The 20,214-nt window shown below is 41.1% G+C and overlaps 1 protein-coding gene across 3 annotated transcripts in view; it reads right to left on the bottom strand.

Annotated features, from left to right (window-relative positions):
- BRD10 (bromodomain containing 10) overlaps positions 1–20,214 on the bottom strand; it is a 66,977-nt gene that overhangs the window by 27,013 nt on the left and 19,750 nt on the right. For 2 of the 3 annotated variants that reach the window (XM_026703727.2, XM_026703728.2), the window contains exon 2: positions 4,049–4,249. The exons of the other annotated variant lie outside the window; for it this stretch is intronic. In XM_026703727.2, coding sequence (XP_026559512.2) covers positions 4,049–4,249 — 201 coding nt within the window. The remainder of the gene's footprint in view (positions 1–4,048; positions 4,250–20,214) is intronic. 3 annotated transcript variants of the gene reach the window in all.

The raw sequence follows: 20,214 nt of genomic DNA, 5'->3' as shown, positions 1-20,214 counted from the left end.
TAAAAAGATAAAAACAAGAAACAGAACACAAGCATTCAGTGACTATATGAATGTCATGAGGGTGGCAACTGGGTTCTCTGGAGAGGATGCTGTTCCTGAACATGGGCATTACAAAAAAGAAGACATGCCTCCTAGGTTCAAGTGATTCTCACCTTTCAGGAGATATTCAAGTTACATATAACTAGCATATCTGTAGGCACGTAAACTAGAAATTCTGAAATTTCTTCAAGAATAAAAATTGCAGCCAAAGGATCAAATCTCTTTGGATACATTGGTACATACAAATAAGGAATGCTCTCTGCGCTATATGAAAAATTGCTTCCAAGAATTTGAAAGTAGTTCATTGCTGCAATTACAAAAAGTATGAGAGGAATTAAAGGGAAGTTCAGAAGCAGAACTTTTCTCCAGTTAGATCTCAGCCTACATTTCATTCTAAATTTGTCTGTGGAGATTGCTAGAGTGGTCTATTGTAGCCTTACTTTTTTTAAACTGCCAGACAACTAGACAACTCCTGCTCCCCACTTCAGTGTCTTTCTCCCCAGACAAACTGCTAGTCAGCTAGCTGTCTTAGTTCTTGCTTCCCCAAAGAACTTTGATCAGCAAGTTTGTGGTAAGAGTTGTCATATTATACACCCTAGCCTACATAAAATAATGAAAATGGCAACTGAATATTTAATATAGATTAAATGTTTTGGTCAAAATTTCATTTTAAAAGTGGAAAAGAATGGAAGGCATACACAAATACAATTATAATTTTATTCTGTAAAAAATTAGAGCTCTCCTGCTCTTGAAAATTTAGGGAGACTGTTAACTGAGCGGTTCTTTTTTTTTCGTGAATTTTAGAAAGTTTGAGACATAAACAAGTTTCCATGCTTTCATCCTTAGAATAATTATGTGGACTGGTTCAAGATTGCATATGCAGTATCAAACAAGAAAATAGTATTTTGTACATTTAAAACTACCTTAGCTTGGTTCATACATCAATACTTGATTATATTGATATGCGACTGGATTTACAAATCAAAGTGCTTTGTTTAAACTGAGGTATTGACAATCCTCTAAACTGTATGCAATAACAATACATAGCCAAGCACTCCTAATTATTCTGTTCCCAGATATATTTGATTCATCTATAATTAATATGTTGCTCAATCACATAGAGAATGATGGGGATTAGACTCACATATATAGAAACTAATTCAGGGAAAGCTACTAATAATTAAATAATGATGAGAAATATGAACATAAAAGGATTAATATTAACTGGATTCTAACATCCTAAGTCATGGTTCATTTAGTAAGCCACAATTGCCTGGTTCATACAATACTTCAAAAATCATGGCTTGAAAAGCACAATAAGGGAGCTCCTATGTGCTGTATGGATGAGGCCATCTCAGAAATGTTCTTTAACAGCAAAAGTTGAAGCTAACTTAATAAAATGACTTTAGAATTACATACAAATGTAGAGATATAGATAAATATTTGTGAAATTTTAAATGTCAAATCCAGTATTAACATTTGAGTACTTCATATCAGAAGTGGGCTGCTGCAGATTCAGGCCAGTTTGCCCAAACCCCTTGTCCTGATTCTGCGCAATTTGGAGAACTAGCAAATCGGACCACCGGCTGGCCCCACCCCCTCCTGTTTTTTGGGCCATTTTCAGGCCATTTTTCAGGCTGTTTTTCCAGCCAACATCAGCCTGAAAACAGCCCCAAAACGGCCTGAAAATGCTCCAGAAACAGGCGGAGGTGGGGCCAGACAGTGATGGGATTAGCCCCAACTTGCTGAATCCTACCTGTTCCTTTGAGATGATTGGCCAGGAGGCGGGGCTGGGTGTGATGAATGACATCACCCACCCAGTCACATGACCAACCAGCCATGCTACTCAGCCAGAGAACAGGTTCTTAAAAATAATTTGCAGGCCACCACTGCTTCACATAATTAACAAATTACTTTTTGTAGATTAGGTGAATGAGTTTCTGGATCCCTACTGCAAAGGTAGTTGTAGCTCCTCAAACATTTGGCATAGCTGTCCAAAGCCTTACCAAAATCTTCTGTCTGAAAACAGTTGTCCTAAATATGTGAGTAACTGTTGTCTGCCATCACATCATGGTTCCAGATAACTTTGCTTGTGAATGAAGAGCCTCTCTCAAAGATATGCACAAGTCTGCTTACTTTACAGACAGGGACCAATGCACTAGATATTGAACATCTCCTAACAAATACTTTGAGCTATAAAGGTACTTAATATGTATCTATGGGACTGAAAATGTAAAGTGATTATTAATAATTGACCAATTAGGGAGATTTAATAAATTAATTCTATTCCTGATAGAATTTTGTCCAAAAATTGTACAAGTTTTCCATCAGTCATCAAGCTAAAAAAACAAAACATACCTGCAGATTTCCTATCTCAATATAAGAGATCTTCTGAAGTCCAGAAATTCAGAAATAAAAGAAGTAGCCAAAATGAAGGAATGGTGTAGTATGATAAGTTTTTCAGAAGAATGGTACAGACTAAAGACAAGAATTGTAGTATTTTTCTCCTCTTGTTGCAGAGGAAGATTTATGAAAATAATACATTCTTTACAAAAATAAAAAATTACTTATCAATAAAATGAAGATCTATCCCTTTGCTTACTATACCTCTTACTTTTTCACAAACTAATTTCTTATTTCTATGCATGTTTTTCCCTAAACCTTATCTATTAAATTTGTTATGTAACTTATTTTACAGGTTCACTATATTTTACTGTTTGCTATATTCTTATACATTCCAATGGATTTATTGTGAGTATATTTTTAATTTTTCTGAGTCTCTATATATTTATTTTCTTCCCTCTTTTTCTTTTATAGACAGAACTGACCTGTCTACACCAGTGTTAGTTACTGGGGCTTGGCGAGCAGTCCTTATCAACTCTCCTAGTTGTGGAATACACTGATAGCTGTCTTTTCCTCAATCCAGGCATTCTAGGACTGTTGTGTTATGGCTTAATCATAACACAAAACATGCTACATATGAGTCCTGAATATTTATTACGATTCTATATAAAGAAAAACTTGCAAAAAGCTATGTCTAAATTAATTTTAGCAAAAAAAAAGGTACATTCAGTTTATTAAACTTGGCTAGAAAAAATTTCCGGAGTTTATAATATCTGTATTTACTATAGTTACCAGACTAAAACAAATAGGAAATGTTGCTACCAACTAAGATAACCCTACATGCCAAAGGTAATTTTCATAATTGAAATGAATCTTTCTTGAAAGTTAATTTTAATTAATAGTGAAAGCTTTCCAAGCCAAGTTGCTCTACCAAATTAGCAGTTTCCTTCTTTTTCAGGTTGTTTTTTCACCTTCCTCCTGCTTTTAAATAACCCCATATATTAATGCTATATTAAACTTCATTGTAAACTATTAATAATGTAAAAGAAATGGAAGAAATGTTAACTGCGTTGATATTTGAGCTAGGGAATTAAAAAAACCTCAAAGAATAAAATGCTTTGAAATGCTTTGCTATCAAATGGTTGTTAAATGAAACGAAAATACATGTTTTTTGTTCCAAAGCAGAGTACTAATGAAATGAACAGTCAAGGCTACCACCACTATTATGTGAGTAGACATCTTGGTGCCTTTCTTTCCCCTGCATCCTCCCATGAATGTCTGAAAGCTGGTTGGGAGACATGCAGTGAAGAGAGACTGGGTAGGTGTTCTTTCAACAAGTACCCTTATGCCAGTATCTAGGCACAATTGGATGCTACCCACAAGAAAATAACGATTCAATTTTTTTTTATTTTGTAGTCTTACAGCAGTTTCTAATTCTTAAGATATAAAAGTATATTTCATATGTTTTGGTTCTACAAAAATGCCTTTATTTTTCTAAGAACAGATACAACCGCATAATTATCTCTTAACTATTTAGATTTCTTTTTGAAATCCGTTTTGAACCAGAAATGAGGGGCAAGTGAAATGTTTAATCTTTTAAGGGACAAAGCCTGGAGGGACAAAATAAAGAAAGAATAGCTAAACACATTCCACTTTTGCCTTTTACCTCTTTTCTTCTTTTGCTTTCAGTTGTTCTTCCTGTCTCAGAACCTGAACCATTACGGATTCAAACGCGCCTGTAGTCAAGCCTGCTAAACTGCGGGGTGTAGAACGACGCCTTGTTGAAGTACAAGCTGTTCCCTTCTCATCTTCCAGCCCATAGAACCCTTTAGATGTTACTGCTATTGCTGTCTTCTCTCTTAAATGCCTTGAAAGAAAAATCAAACAAATGCACAAGAATGTTTTCCTGAGCAGCAGTAATCCAGCAACTACACTTTTTCACATTTACAAAGGAAGCTCAATTAGACTACTCTCCAAGTGTTATTCTGACATGTATTCTGATAGCAAAATATGCTCTTCACTATGTGCTTTGTGTCATCATATGCTTTGTAATTAAAATGAAACAATTTTTTTTCTCTAAAACAGTAACCTGGATTTTATTTAATGCCACCTTCCATTAACACATTTGACCATTAATAAAACTTAAAGGAAAAATAAGAGACTGGGATAAATAAGAATGGGATAAATATTGCAACTCAGTGTTGAACCACTTGATCATGTATCTTCAGTATTTCTTTTGTGAGAAAATGCTCAAAAAGGGCGTTGGTACTTACCTGACACTCCCATTCTCTTTGAGCTGTGAAGAGCATCCAGTAGTAGTGGGAGGTACTTCAGTCTCTGCATGTCTAGGCTGGGCTTAATTTGTGGAACGCTCCTCCTCCTCCTCCACGTGACTCCTTCCCAGCGTTCCCCAGTTTTGGCGAAGATGAGATAAATAAACGCCCTTGTCCTCAATGCCCTAACAAATTCATTGGCCGAAACAGGACCCCACCAAACGGAAAAAGGGTGGGGCTGGATGCTCTAGACAGCTCAAAGAGAATGGGCATGTCAGGTAAGTACCAACGCCCTTTCTTCCATGAGCTGTTCAGAGCATCCAGTAGTGGGACATACCAAAGCTTGGCCTGTCCTACAGGAGGGACTCCATCTGGCCTGGAAACCCCTCCTGGTCCCTGTGGATCCATTGCAGAACTCTTCTGCCAAAGGAGGCCTCAGCGGATGCAAACACATCTATTTTATAATGTCTAATGAATGGCGATGGAGAGGCCCAGGTTGCGGCTCGACAAATTTCAGTTATTGGTGCCTGTGTGGCCCACGCTGCCGATGTTGCGGCGCTCCTTGTTGAATGAGCTGTTATGCCCCTGGGCACCTGCAGTGATTGAGCCTGATACGTTTTCACTATCACGGCCCGTAGCCAACGGCCTATTGTAGAAGATAAGACCTTGCATCCCTGAGTGTTGGGCTGAAATGACACAAATAAGGCTTCTGTTTTTCTGAAAGTTGCTGTGCAGTTAATATATATTCGCAATGCTCACCTCACATCAAGGCTATGCCATTGTAGTTCCAACCCTTGGGATGGTCTGGGACAAAAATTAGGAAGCATCAGCTCTTGTGCCCTATTAAAAACTGAGTTAATTTTGGGAATAAACGTAGGATCAGGATGAAGGACCACCCAGTCAGAATGGAAAACACAAAGATCTTGTCTGATAAGACAAAGCTGCAAGTTCCGAAATAGGACGAGCAGAAGTGATCGCTACAAGGAAAACTACTTTATACGTCAGAAATTGGAGACTTGATGATTTCAAGGGTTCAAAAGGGCCCTTAGTGAGTGTGACGAGGACCCTGTTAAGGTCCCAGGTGGGATAACGGTGTACCGCTGGAGGGCGTAAATTTGTGGCTCCTTGAATGAATGTGTGGATGATGGGAAAGAGACAGTAGACCTTCACAAGTGAGAACTGACGCCAAGGCCGCCACCTGTCTTTTCAACGTATTAGGTGATAATCCCTTGTCAAGTTCCTCTTGCAAGTTCCTCTAGGATTTGAGCCACAGATGGAGAGATGGGATCAATTTGAGACTTGGTACACCATTTGCAGAAACTGGACCATGTGGCATTGTAAATGCGAGTTGTTGAGGGGCGTCTGGTGGCTTGAATGGTGGCGATAACTCTGTTGGAAAACTTTTCGCTCTTCAGACGACTCCGCTCAACCTCCAAATGGTCAGGTGCAACCACTGAGGGTCCCGATGTTGAAGGAGTCCCTGGGTTAGCAAGACCCTGTCTGGCGGAATTCTCCATGGTGTTGATATGGATAGACTGCGGAGGTCTGCAAACCACGGCCGTCTGGGCCAGTAAGGAGCTACTAGAAGCAGTTTCGCCCTCTCATCTAGCAGTTTCTGGATGACCTTGGGGAGCAGTGGAAATGGAGGGAATGCATACAGAAGTCCCGGGGGTCAATGACAGCGGAGTGAATTGAAGTTCTCCGCTCCTTGCAAGGGGTACCTGGAAAATATCTCGGGAGCTGAGAGTTGAGGGGGGAAGTGAACAGGTCCACCACTGGCTGTCCAAATGTCCTGACCGCCTCTTGAAACAGGGTCGGATGGAGGCGCCACTCCGATTGATCGATCGTGGCCCTGCTTAGCCAGTCTGCCTGTGTATTCGACAGGCCCAAAATGTGCTCTGCTCTGATGGAAAATAGGTTGCTCTCCGCCCAATGACACAAGCACTCCACTTCCTGTATGAGATGTTTTGACTGTGTGCCCCCGTTTGATTATGTGAGCTTTGGATAGTACATTGTTGGTCAATATTAGTATATGCTGTTTGTGTACCTGTGGAAGGAAGCTGCGGAGAGCCAGGTGTACTGCTCAAAGCTCCAGCCAGTTTATGCTGCACGACTGTTCTATGGCGGACCAGCAGCCTTGGGTTGTGAGCGATTGAACGTGCGCTCCCCATCCAAACAGGCTGGCATAGGTGGTGATGCTAAGTCTGTGTGGCTCTTTGAAGAGGCAGCCTCTGTTGATGACTGGTCTGGTCCACCAGAGGAGAGATATGAGGACCTTTGATGGTACCCTGACCTTGTATTTGGAGTTGCTTCGGCTGGAGCGCTGGTACGGGAGCAGGAACCACTGGAGGGATCTAGTGTGGAGCCGGGCCCAAGGGATGATAGATATACATGAGATCATCTTGCCTAACTATTTTGATAGTTCCGCTAGGGACACCCTCTTAAGACCCCTGATCTCCTTAACTAATTGCTGAATGCTATTTAGTCTATCTGGTGCAGGTAAACTTTGCCTTCCACCGTATCTATGACTGCCCCCAGATGACTTAACCGAGTCAATGGTGTTAAATGACTCTTTTTCCAATTTATTGAGAACCCGTGTTGTTGTAGGGATTGTAATGTGTTCTGAGTATCTCTGACTGCTTGATGATCAGAAGATGACAAAATCAAGATGTCATCAAGATAACACTGGAGTCGTATGGGGATATCATGGAGATGAGCAGCTAGCACTGCGAGAACCTTTGTGAAGGTCCTGGGGGTAGAAGCTAGTCCGAAAGGAAGGGCCACATATTCAAAATGGTGGTTATTATAATAGAATCTCAGAAAATTATAGTGGGAAGGCCGAATAGCAATATGTAGGTACGCCTCCATCAGATCTATGGACATAAGTATGTCATTCTTTCTGATGCAAAGTAAGATAGATTGCAGGGTGTGCATTTTAAACTTGCGATATACTAAGAAACGGTTGAGACGTTTCAGATCCAATATTGCTCTCCACCCCCCGAACTTTTGGGAACAACAAAAAGATGTGAATAGAAACCTTGCCCTCGTTGATTGGTAGCTACTGGTTGGATGGCTCGTATGTCCAGTAGATGATGGATAGCTGTTTCCATAAGATTACGTTTAACTGGATCTCTGGAAACAGGGCATGACATGAAAAAGTCTGGGGGAGTGGATTGAAACTCCAGCGCAAGACCAAATCTGATCGTGTCTCTGACCCAGGAATCAGATGTTGAGGAGTCTTATTGGTCCGCGAATAATTTAAGGTGTCCGCCAGTGGGAGCTCGGTCCGGGGAGTTATCTTGGACGCCGGAAAGACCTATTTCCTGCTCCTCGAAAGGATCTCTTGGATTGGCCACCCCTTCTGTTCCTATCCCCGAAGTCGGACCTCTCTGGCTGCTGCCCTGGTCTGAAAGATGGGGGTCTCTGGTATCTGGGTGAGAAGAATCCCTGATAAAAGGGCCGAAAGGATCCCCTCCGAAAGGACTGAGGGTTTCTAGAATCTGACTTCCGAAAAAAAGGAAGGTAGAATTTTCTTTTTGTTTCGGGTTTCAATTAGCAGCGGGTCGAGGGCAGGGCCAAAGAGTCTGTCTCCCACAATAGGAGATGAAGCCAGCTTGCATTTGTGCTTAATGTCCGCTTGCCAATGTTTTAACCATAGTAAGCATCGTGCTGTGACATGTGAGGTAATGGCCCTGGCTGAAAACTTGGCCGCATGATAAGTTGCGTCAGTTGAGAATTCAGCGGTTTCTATAAGTTTTGCAATATCTTGGTGCACTCTAATGTTGGAATTAGGGACATGCTCCCATAAGAGACGGAGCCACCTGAGAGAAGCACGGGTAAAGAAGGAAGCGGCCGTGGCCGCTCTGATGGCTCACGCATCAGACTGATGGGCCCTGCATAGGGCAAGCTCGGCTCATTTTTCCTCTGGCTTTAATGCCTCCAGTGCTTCATGGAGGATGAGGACGCTAATCCCACTATAGGTTCGTCTACCTCGGGAGTATTCAACAATTTTGAGTAATCAGGGGCCAAATTAAAATATTTCCTGTCATATCCCATGGGGGCAGGCTACACTGTGGCAGATGCCCACTGTTTCTGTACCAGGTCTGAAAACATCTGAAGAACTGGAAACACATCTGCCTCGACTACCGGTTGGTTGAAAATTAGATCTTCTGGTCCCACTTCTGAAGGAGTTGGGAGTGGTAGAAGGGGCCGACTTGTTCAGGCGTGCAATGTTTTTTGCGTTAACAAAAGTGATCTGAGTAGTTGTGGGCGGAATAAGCCTGAAAATACCGGTTGATCAGGAATAAGGCCCTTATCCTCAGACATCCCACTTTCTAGGGGATCTGCTTCTGACAGGGCCGGGTCACTGTCATGTATTGATCCTGACCCAATCTATTCTATTTGATCAATGTGATCCACTTCTTCTGCCGCCTCCTCCTCCTGTGGCCCCTGGAGGGGCATGTCCCCCTGAAACTGTACCTGGGTATAGTGTTGCTCCGATCTGGTCAATGACCTTAGAGATTGAGAATCATAGTCAGTGGTTACTGGGTGTTCCCTGGATCAGAACTGCGTGTTGAAGACCTGCTGCAATTCCCTGGTGGATTGCCAGCTCCATCCACGCCTTCATTCTCTCTGGAACTTCCTCTGGAAGAATGTCGTCCTGTTGAAGACCTGCAGCCGTCAGAGTGAATGTAGCTTCAGGAGCCCTTCGTGTAGTCTGTGTTCCAGGTAACTGGGCCTGTTGACTCTGGGAAACCAAGCTGTGTCTGGATGAGAGGGAGAGATCTAGGGGAGGAGGAGGATGGGAAGAGGTAGACGGTACTGTACTGGGGGGCAGAAGGTCCTATGAGGCCCCGTGTGCCTCCCTTGCACACCTATCTATTTGCTTTTCTAATGCTTTATGGTGCCTGTTGGCATCCTTTTCTGAAGCTTTAGAATGACCTTTTGTCTGCTTGGATTTGTGCTGACATTTGGCTTTGACCCTTGAAGTTGAGGGTTGAGAGCTACACCGCCTGCCATTTTGAATTGAAAGAGATGCAGTATGCTCGTTATTCAAAGCGATACTGTTGAGGTGGTTGGCACGCCCAGGGGCCTGATCCAAGAAGGGACCGGTTGCCCTGATATCTTATCCCCTTGTTGTTGTTGTTTTTTAATTAGGATATATGTATATATAATATGAGTCGTATCACAGTAATAATATCTTTCCTTATTAAGATATTAATATTGAATATTTTATTATTATTATTGTTTTTGTTGTTATTATTATTATTATTATTATTGGACTGAATGAAAATCACCGATACATACATACATACATACATACATACATACATATATATATATATATATATATATATATAAATTAATAGAGAAACAGCTTGATAGAGTGAATATTCAAACAGCCAAATTTAGAACTCCTGAAAGGGCAAGATAATAAAGAGAGGCCTTCAATAGCTTCCCTGCACAGGCGGACATGGGCCTGGGTGCTCGCTGTTGTGCCGCTGGGTAAGGCTGTGAGGGTTAAGCCAACAATAATAGACGGATGGCCTCGAATCTAATAAGAAAATGAGGTGTAATAATTCTTTAGGTTATCAGAAGGAAAAACCTCTGATCGGGAAGGAAAACTACCTCACACAGCTCGAGTTACAAATAGCGCAGCCACGCAGTTCTTTTTTTTAAGTAAAGGCAAAAACAATGGCCGTTATTTTTGGCGTGTGCACGCTTCCCAGCAACAAACTCCCGCCACGTGGGGAAATGCCTCCGACGGCTTCTCCTTGTGGCTAAAAGGAGCGGCAGGGGAAGGGGTGGAAAGAATTCTTACTGCTTTCCATACCAAGACGGCATTCTGAGGGGAAAACTCAACGATACGACTCAGATGAGAGCGAAAATGCCCACGCCGCTATTGCCAATATAGAGAAAGGCAATGCGGAATCACAATGGCAGGGGGTAAAACAAGCAGTTGGGGGGGCGCTCGTAGCAATGCCGAAGCCGCCCGCCGCTTCGGGCGCGAAACAGCGCTGCCCAAAAATGCAAATGATCTCCAAAGACCAGATGGAGAGAGTTAACGTCGGGAGATCGTAAAGTGATTTGGAGGCTAAAAGCCTGAAAAAACGAACTGGACTATATCCCAACCTGCTGAGTAATACTCCTGTTTTGGCCAAGGAAGAACAAAAAGCACTGCCTATCCACAACGAGGCTGAGCAAAAACTGGGGAACGCTGGGGAGGAGTCCCATGGAGGAGGAGGAGCATTCCACAAATTAAGCCCAGCCTAGATATGCAGAGATTGAAGCACCTCCTACTACTACTGGATGCTCTGAACAGCTCATGGGAGAACTGCCCCTTACATTTAAAATACTATCCTATATATCTATATAGTCTATGTATGCACAGATATGATTGCCTGGATTCAGTCCTACTGAATCTGCAAGTATTGCCTTTAATTATACTTGCTTATATTTTTACCTTCTTGTTTGTACTTCTTCCCTCCAATTCAGAATCTCCCCTGCTTAAACTGTAAAGTTATAAAAGGAAAGCATCATCACTAGCACAATGTACTTTGTGGATACTTTATAAGAATGCAACATTTGAAATTGTGACTGTTTTCTCTCTACTATAGTGTTTTTGTAAAAATCAGAAGCATTAAAAACAAGCATTTCTATTCTGAACCAAAAACATCTAATCGATTTTTTAATGAGAACATGCTTTATAAAGATTATTGCTCATATAGCCCACACCATTTGTGGCTTCCAGGTCTGCTTTTGTAGCAACTATGGCTTCTTTTATATGCCATAATAGCTCACAGTTGTGCAAAGCACACTACAAAATTGAAGAGCGCAAGAGAGGTTGACATATCCAAATTCATATTGTTCAAGTCTACCAAGATACATTATAACAGGTTTTTATCCCCAGTTGCCTTTTATTTGTAACCTTTGAGTTCTGCCAGCTTACTATAGTTATTGCTATAAAAACTATTAGTCTGAATCAGCTATTTGCATTAATTGTTTCACTTTATTAACTATCCATAATAATACCAGAAAAATCTCACTTATGAATTAACATAATAACTGACAGATGCAGAGCTTAGCTAGACTTCTCATTTGTCTGCATTTCCTGGAAATGTGTATTTTAGGTGGAACTATTATTCAATCGCTTCTGCTTGACTCCTCCTGCCAGAAGCAGAACATATGAAAGCTCTTCCTTATCCTTGATTTAATAAGCCAGAATCTACAGTCAAGAAATAAACATGATTTCCAGGTATAGAAGAGCAAACAAGAGATACTGGTTCCAGCAACATTCTAAGAAACAAGGCAATGTGTTTTTTTTTATCTGTTTAGCTGCTCCCACTGAATGGAAGAGCCAAGTGAAAATGATTGAGCAGGTGTGGTGCAACAAGTTTATAATTAAATCAACTGTAATTCAAAACATTTTGATTTAGTCTGACATTAAATACAGCCATGCTTGTTTATCCCATTTTACAAGTACATTGGAACATTCTCTCTGTTTTTGAAGATTAAAGCTCAGATTTCAAAATGCCCTTTGTGTCATTCTACATAACTTCAGTAGTTTTTAGTTGTACACAGATATACTTAATCTTGGTTGACATGAGGAACCAGTTTACTGTTCAAACTCATTATACTCATAAAGGAATATGTCCTACTTAGTTCATTGAGATATGCTATTAAATAAACATCCCAATAGCTGCAAATGTTACTAGTTATGGAACTTCTAGGGAAGAAATGGTGAACTGAAGATGGCTGCACCAAGAGTGGAGCTGATAATCTGGAGTTGCCCAAAAGTGTTCCAGACAATTGCTCTTTGTAAGAACTGGTAGGTTTAGAGCTCTGGGAGATGACAAAATGCCTTTGTTCAAACTGCTGTTGGTGTCTTTATGGCCACATCCTCTAATCATTTTTGGAAATTGCTCATTAATTATTTATCAGCTATTAATCTTTGGAATGAGAAGTTTCCATAGCACTGAGTAAGTTTCCTTTATTCCTTCACAAAATAAAATTTATATATAACTTTTAAAACATTCTTATTTGGAATAGGCTTATTTGGAATCAGCAAAAGGCTGATTAGAACATTCATTTTGGAATGTTACAAATGGATTAAGGATCCAGATGGATTTGAAATAAGATTTTGAAATTAATAAAGACTCCTTCCCATAGAAAAGTGAGTAGATAAATAGGTATTATTTCAGTGGGAAAGTACCAGTTCCTTATTTCACTGTACACTTTGCGCTGTGGCATGCCATGTTGGCCACCTGATCGTGGAAACAACTTCTGACAGCACTGGCTCAATGGCTTAAAGCAGAGGTCCCCAAACTTGGAAACTTTAAGACCTGTGAACTTCAACTCCTAGAATTCTCCAGCCAGCATAACTCCAGCCAGTATAGCATAGCTGGCTGGAGAATTCTGGGAATTGAAATCCACAAGTCTTACAGTTGCCAAATTTGGGGACCCTTGGCTTAAAGAAACAGAGATGAGCACTGTCACCTAAGTCAACTATGGCTAGCAAAATAAAACCCGAAGGGACTCCTTTACCTTCTTTATTTAAAAAAGAATGATAGGATCGGACTTTGAAAGTTGGACATTAGCTGGACCAGAAGAAACCCAACATTACAATTAAAGGTAGAGAACACTTACTGATACAGAATAGAGCAAAATATTTCATTCATATTGATAGATATTTTTGAACAATGGAACCAGATGTTAATTTTAAAAGTGCCTGCCATTTTAGACAGGCTGTGTTTAAAAAAGGCATGGATGCTTTATCAGACTGAGGTTTATCTGATTTAAAAGTGACAACTACAGGAATGAGATGAAAAAATATGCTACACTGGATGTACCAATAAAACCATGTCTTAATAATTAAATGGGATATACAAATAGAAACTAAAATAACTATCTGGATCAGAGGTTGCCAACTGGTGGTCGGTGGACCACTGGTGGTCCATGAGAAAATTTTGGTGGTCCGCAGTGCATCCGTATCTGCAACAGGGATGATACCGGCGGCGGATGGCACATGGGGAGGGAAGGTAGCACGTGGGAGACTGCAGCATCAGAGCCCTTCCTGAATGTTCCCTGGCCTGCGAGGGGAGGATGCAATCTCCCACGCCCCTCCCCTCAGGAGCCGCAAAGCGCTTCCCTCTCCTCTGGCAGCCACCAAGCCTCCTTCCACCATGCTTCTCTTCCTCCTCGCCAGAAGTGCTCACACGCCCAGCAGGAAGGATACCGAGGGTTACAGAGGGGTGGCGAGCACTTTGCAGCTCCTGAAGGGAGGGGTCAAGCCTCCCCCTCGCAACATCTTCACCTGAGGGCATCGCTGGCAACCGCTTCCTGCAGCTCTACCCGATGCTGCTCGGCCTCCTCGGTGCATGGAAGCAGGAGACAGCAGCCATGACACAGGTTTGTTAGGGAGACTGCAGGATTGCCCCACCTCACCGCCAGCCATCTGGTCTTTAGCATGTGGCTCCACAGCCTCTGGACATCAGATTCCCACTACCCAGCACCAGGTCAGAGGTTTCTTTCCCCCACCCCCACTCCTGGGGATGGGGGGGGAAGAGAGGGAGAAACAAGACACACACAGAGAGACAGAAAGAGGCAGAAAGAGAAAGAGAGGGAGAAAGAGAGAGAGAGGGAAAGAGAGACAAGACAGAGAGAGGGAGAAAGAGAGGGGAAGAGGGAAAGAGAGAGTGAGAGAGACAAGACATATATAGAGAGAAAGAGGGGGAAAGAGAGATAGAGAGAAAGAGAGATGAGAGATCCTGGTGTTTTGTTTTCTATGGGAAACAGGTCCGAATGACTCTTTGAGTATTTAAGATTGCAGAAACAGGCAGCCAAGCTAAGTGCCTGAAGGACCCCATCCTGTCAGTGGGAGTTCAGGTGCTTCAGCGAGTGGCATGCTGGATTCATATTAGTGGTCTGCGGGATTCAGTGGTCCATGAGGTCCAAATGGTTGGAGACCCCTGATCCGCATAGCCTTCTTACGTTGGGTTTATAAAAGAAACGTTAGTTTTGAAGAATTTTGTGAAAAACTACAAAGGAAAAAATGAAAATAAATTAAATTCTATGAATGACAGCAGTCCCCCACCTCTCATGCCCCTGGTGGAGACTGACTCTGAGGGAGAGGAGGAGCAGCCAACAGGGAGTGGAAGTGTGGCTCCAGAGGTGGTGGAGGAGGCTGGGGAAGGGCAGAAGCTGGCTGAGCAGTCAGAGGAGGACCCAGGCTCATCCCCTATCCATCCTAGGGCATGCAGGGAGGAGAGGATCAGGAAAAAATGTGGTCTACAGGGGAGGAGAGGGCCATGATCCTCTTCATGGGTTGCAGGTGTGAGATCTGCATAAGAGTTTGGACCTGCATGCTAACAAACACTGGAGACAAATTAGTGTTTTATTCTTAGATGAGGTTTATCTTGGTTGGCGTTCTTCCAACGGACTGTACCTGGTTATCTTCCTGAAGTTTGTAATTATTTAGCCTGGTCTGTTGTGGAACTTTATTCAGTGCAGTTCGTTTTTTGTTTTTTTTTTGCTTTGTTATCTGCTCTTTGAATTTGAACTGTGTTTCTTTCTTTGGAATGTTATTTTGAAAATAGTTTAATCTTCAACTGTGAACAATTAAACAGTGAAGCCAAGTTGAAGGCATTAAAGGACCTTTATTTATGTTTTGGTTTTTGTTATATTTTTGATACACTCCGGGTCATCACACAACCTTTCCAGCTTGGCAGTTCAGCCCGGTGCAAGGGGAGAGTCATGTGAGTGGCAGGTGCTCAAGCATGCATGCAGCTTCATTTGTGTGAGCGGCAGGCACATCCACTCTCCACTCGTGTGAATGGAGCTTCACATGAGAGTGGAGGGTGCTTGTGTTCATGTGTGAAATGCCACTTGTGCAAGTAGAGGGTGCTTATGCTTGTGCGCAAAGCACCCTCAGCTCACACAAGTGAAGCTTTATGCACATGCGCTTGCTCATCTCTCCTGTGGGCGGTTTCAAATAGGCCGCAGTCCAGTAGTGGGCTGGGGCCCAGGGGTTGGGGATCCCTATTTTAGGATATTATTTGTAACAATTAAAGACCAAGATCAGAATTGGGCATTCTACATCATGCAGACCAATCCAGCACTTTGGTTGTCCTTGTTTGGCCCACCACAGCAGCAATAGTGACAGCGGAGGCTGCAGTTGCAACAGCAGCAGCAGCTCTATTTGTTTGACCCTCTACAACAGTCCCAGTTTCGCATGTGGCCCCTTAGGAATATTAATTTCCCATTCCTGATCAAGATTGTTAAAAGGAAGGAATATAAAGTTGGTTTATTTGATCAAGGTTAAAATAGATATGTTGTTATCTCTGGTAATCCTTAATGGACTTTTGCTGATTAAGGTGAATGACAGGATTTTAAGGATTTGTTTATAGATAAGAGATGTGATAGGGAAAGATCATTTATTTTATGGTTTCTTTATTCTTTATTATTCTCTGCAATTCACTACGGATTTCATACTCACAAGACCATCTGCTAAGAATTGGGCAATGTGTCCTTAAGGAGCAACATTCTGATTCCTTCCCCCCCACCCCCGTCTTTGCAAATGCGGAGGAGATTCTAAGTAATTCCCAGGTGCTATGGATTACAACAAAGGAAAGAAGTGGCAGCACCGAAAAAGGGGACAAGGTAAATGGGCAGGAATTTTAAACAGACTAAGGAATGGGGGGAAAAAACCCTCTCCCTTCAATCTTTCTGACTAAGTTACGCTCACTTGCTAACAAAATGGATGAAATACATCTTTTAAATAGATGCAATTCTGATTTCTACAATTCAGCAGTTCTGTTTTACTGAAACCTGGCTTAACGCAGAAGTTCATCATGACAACAGCATAGACATCCTAGGATTTCAGATATTTAGATCAGACAGAATTGAAGATTCAACAGGTAAAACAAAGAGTGGAAGATTATGTTTATATATCAACAACAGCTGGTCTTAGGATATAACTATAATATATAAATTCTGTGATTAAAATTTAGAGTCTTTACAAGACATTTTATTCTCCACCTGAGTTCTCCTCATTTCTCCTAATAGTTGTGTATGTTCCTCCACAAGCTTGTGTAAACAAGGCATTACGAACTCTAGCTGATCAAACTATGGAGGCTGAAGCCAAACACCCAGACTCCCTTCCCATCATTTTAGGAGATTTCAATCAAGCAAATTTAAGAAAAGAGCTCTCAAAATATTTCCAGCATGTAAATTGTCCCACCAGAGACAAAAATACTTTAGACCACTGCTACACACAGTATAAGATGCTTATAGGTCTTTACCATGAGCAGCTGTGGGACACTCTGATCACTGCATGATTCACCTTGTACCTGCCTACAGACAAAGACTTAAAACCATGAAACCAACAATTAAATCAGTGAGGACTGATTGGAATGTTTTTGAAGATACCTCTGCAGACCTAGATAAGCTCACAGATACTGTAACTTCATATGTCACCTTCTGCAAAGACTTATGTGTACTAACAAGGAACCTGCAAATATATAGTAACAATAAACCTTGGTTCACAGCTAAACTTAAGCAGCTACGTCGTTCCAAAGAGGAAGCCTACAGAAAAGGTGACAAAGTGCTATACAATCAGGCCAGAAACATATTAACAAGAGAGATCAGAGTAGCAAAAAGAAGCTATTCTGAAAAGTTAAGAAATCAGTTCTGAACAAATGAACCAGCAAAAATGTAGAAAACTCTTAAAAACATCACTGGCTACAGCAAATCTCCTTCCCAGGCAGAAGGAAATCAACAACTAGCAAATGACCTGAATGTGCTTTACTGCAGGTTTGAAAGGAAACTGCATCTACCTATCTCCACAACCCCCATCTCAAACATACCAACAACAGCCAAGCCTCCTACAATTGACCCGAATCCACTGGGTTCACAACCTCTGGTGGTCACAGAAAAAGAAGTGCAAGATCTATTTCACAGACAAAAGCACCAGGGCCAGACAAGAGAACTCCTTGCTTAAAAGTCTGTGCTGACCAATTGGCCCCCATCTTCACCCAAATTTTCAATAAATCACTAGAGATGTGCTATGTTCCTTCTTGCTTCAAGCGCTCTACTATAATCCCAGTGCCAAAGAATCCCTCCATCAAAGAATTGAATGACTACAGACCAGTTGCTCTAACATCTGTAGTTATGAAAATCTGTGAAAGGTTAGTGCTGTCCCACCTGAAAACCATCATGGATCCGCTGTTAGATCCCATGCAGTTTGCATACCGAGCAAATAGATTGACAGATGATGCTGTTATGTTATATGGCTCTGCACTACATTTTACAACACCTTGAATCTCCAAATACCTATGCAAGAGTCCTCTTTGTAGACTTCAGTTCAGCATTCAATACCATCATTCCAGACATTCTTCTAACTAAATTAAACCAGCTAGCGGTACCTGAACACACTTGTAAGTGGATCATAAGCTTCCTCACAGACAGGAAGCAGCAGGTGAAACTAGGCAGAATCACACCTGATACCTGTACAATTAGCACAGGAGCCCCCAAGGCTGTGTGCTTTCTCCACTTCTCTTTTCCCTATCTACCAATGACTGCATCTCAAACCATCTGTTAAAATACTGAAGTTTGCAGATGACATAACAGTGATTGGTCTCATTCGAGACAAAGACGAATCCACATACAGACAGGAGGTTGTACAACTTGCCTCTTGGTGTTACCGGAACAATCTGGAACTGAACACACTCAAAACCGTAGAAATGGTGGTAGACTTTGGAAGAAACCCTCCTATGCTACCACCTCTTACAATACTAGATAACACAGTATCAACTTCAAATTTCTAGGTTCTATTTTATCATTTGACCTAAAATGGACACCTAACATCAAAAATGTCATCAAAAAAGCACAATAAAGAATGTTCTTTCTGCGCCAACTCAGAAAGCTCAAACTGCCCAAGGAGCTGCTGATACAATTCTACAGAGGAATTATTGAGTCTGTCATATGCACCTCTATAACAGTCTGGTTTGATTCTGCAACCCAAAAGGACAGACACAGACTTCAGAGGATAATTAGGACTGCAGAAAAAACAATTACTACCAACCTGCCTTCAATCGAGGACCTGTATACTGCACGAGTCAAAAAGAGAGCTGTGAAAATATTTACAGACCCCTCACACATCCTGGACATAAACTGTTTCAACTCATTTCCTCAAACGATGCTATAGAGCACTGCACACCAGAACAAGTAGACACAAGGACAGTTTTTCCCCGAACGCCATCATTCTGCTAAACAAATAATTCCCTCAACACAGTCCAACTATTTACAAAGTCTGCACTACTTTTACTATTAATCTTCTTATCATGCCTTATCACCTATCCCCTCCCACTTGTGACTGTATGACTGTAACTTTGTCGTTTGTATCTTTACGATTTATATGGATTGTTTCCTAGTATGATTTGATTGCTTATTGTACCCTATGACTATTATTAAATGTTGTACCTTATTATTCTTGACTCTTGATGAATGTATCTTTTCTTTTATGTGTATAGAGAGCATTTGCACCAAAACAAATTCCTTGAGTGTCCAATCACACTTGGCCAATAAAAGAATTCTAATTCTAATTCTTTTATTTTTAGAAAAGATGGTAAATTGCTAAAATTATTTATGCATGTTGTGATAAAGGGGGAAATCATTGACTTATATATTCCTTTTCTTTTCTTTTACTATATTATTATTTTTTTTCTTCCTTTTTCTTTTTTCTTTTTCTTAGTTTGCATTCATTTTTATTTTTAATTGCAATGTTTAATAAAACATGTTATAATAATAACATGTTATTAGAGCTATGCAGCACATCAGATTCAAAGGGAAATAGTTATTCCACAACACAAATGGGCAAGTACACAGTTTAAACCTTTAATTAAGGGTATCTTTTCCTGGGATTTTGCTACAACTCAAGACAGCAGCCATGCAATCCTAGGAAATGAAACAGGATGAACGACTGTGACCTTATAAAAGACACATTTCCTTCACTGATCTACTGACAGGTGCTCTTTTTCCCTTGAATGCAAACTTTAGTAATTAGTGACAAAAGAGAAGACAGAGTAGGAGTAATTGTGCCAAAATTAAAAATGCGTTTTATGTGACACTTTTGAGAATTTCCATTATTCATAATGTTCTACCTACAGGTACCTCTATTCTCAGGGGCTTAAAATATATATTTAAAAAAAGGCCGATTGAGAAAATAAGCAGACATGTTTTCATTAAAATTATGCAAATATGCTATAATAGAAATTAGATGTCTGGAAAAATAGGTAAGCATTTGACAGATACGCATAGTTGCCCTTAAATTTAATATGCTTAATCGTGAAGAAACACATATTATTTGGGGATGGAAACTGATTGAATGGGCCCCATTTGCTAATTTGTTTATAATCTCTTGGAGATGCTTATGGGTACGATCAAATATATTGTTTAATTTCCAAATTTCTTCTAGGTTTCTTGCTGTGCTTATTCTTTATTGTGGATTTGAATTGTGAGAAAATAATTAAAATATCTTTGTGTCTTTCAAGAAGTTAAATCA

The sequence above is a fragment of the Pseudonaja textilis genome, chromosome 2 (genome assembly GCF_049901715.1).
Source record: "Pseudonaja textilis isolate UNSWEBS1 chromosome 2, rPseTex1.2, whole genome shotgun sequence".
Taxonomy (NCBI): Eukaryota; Metazoa; Chordata; class Lepidosauria; order Squamata; family Elapidae; genus Pseudonaja; species Pseudonaja textilis.
Note: the sequence above shows the minus strand (reverse complement) of the source record. Positions and strands in the feature narration are given on the sequence as shown.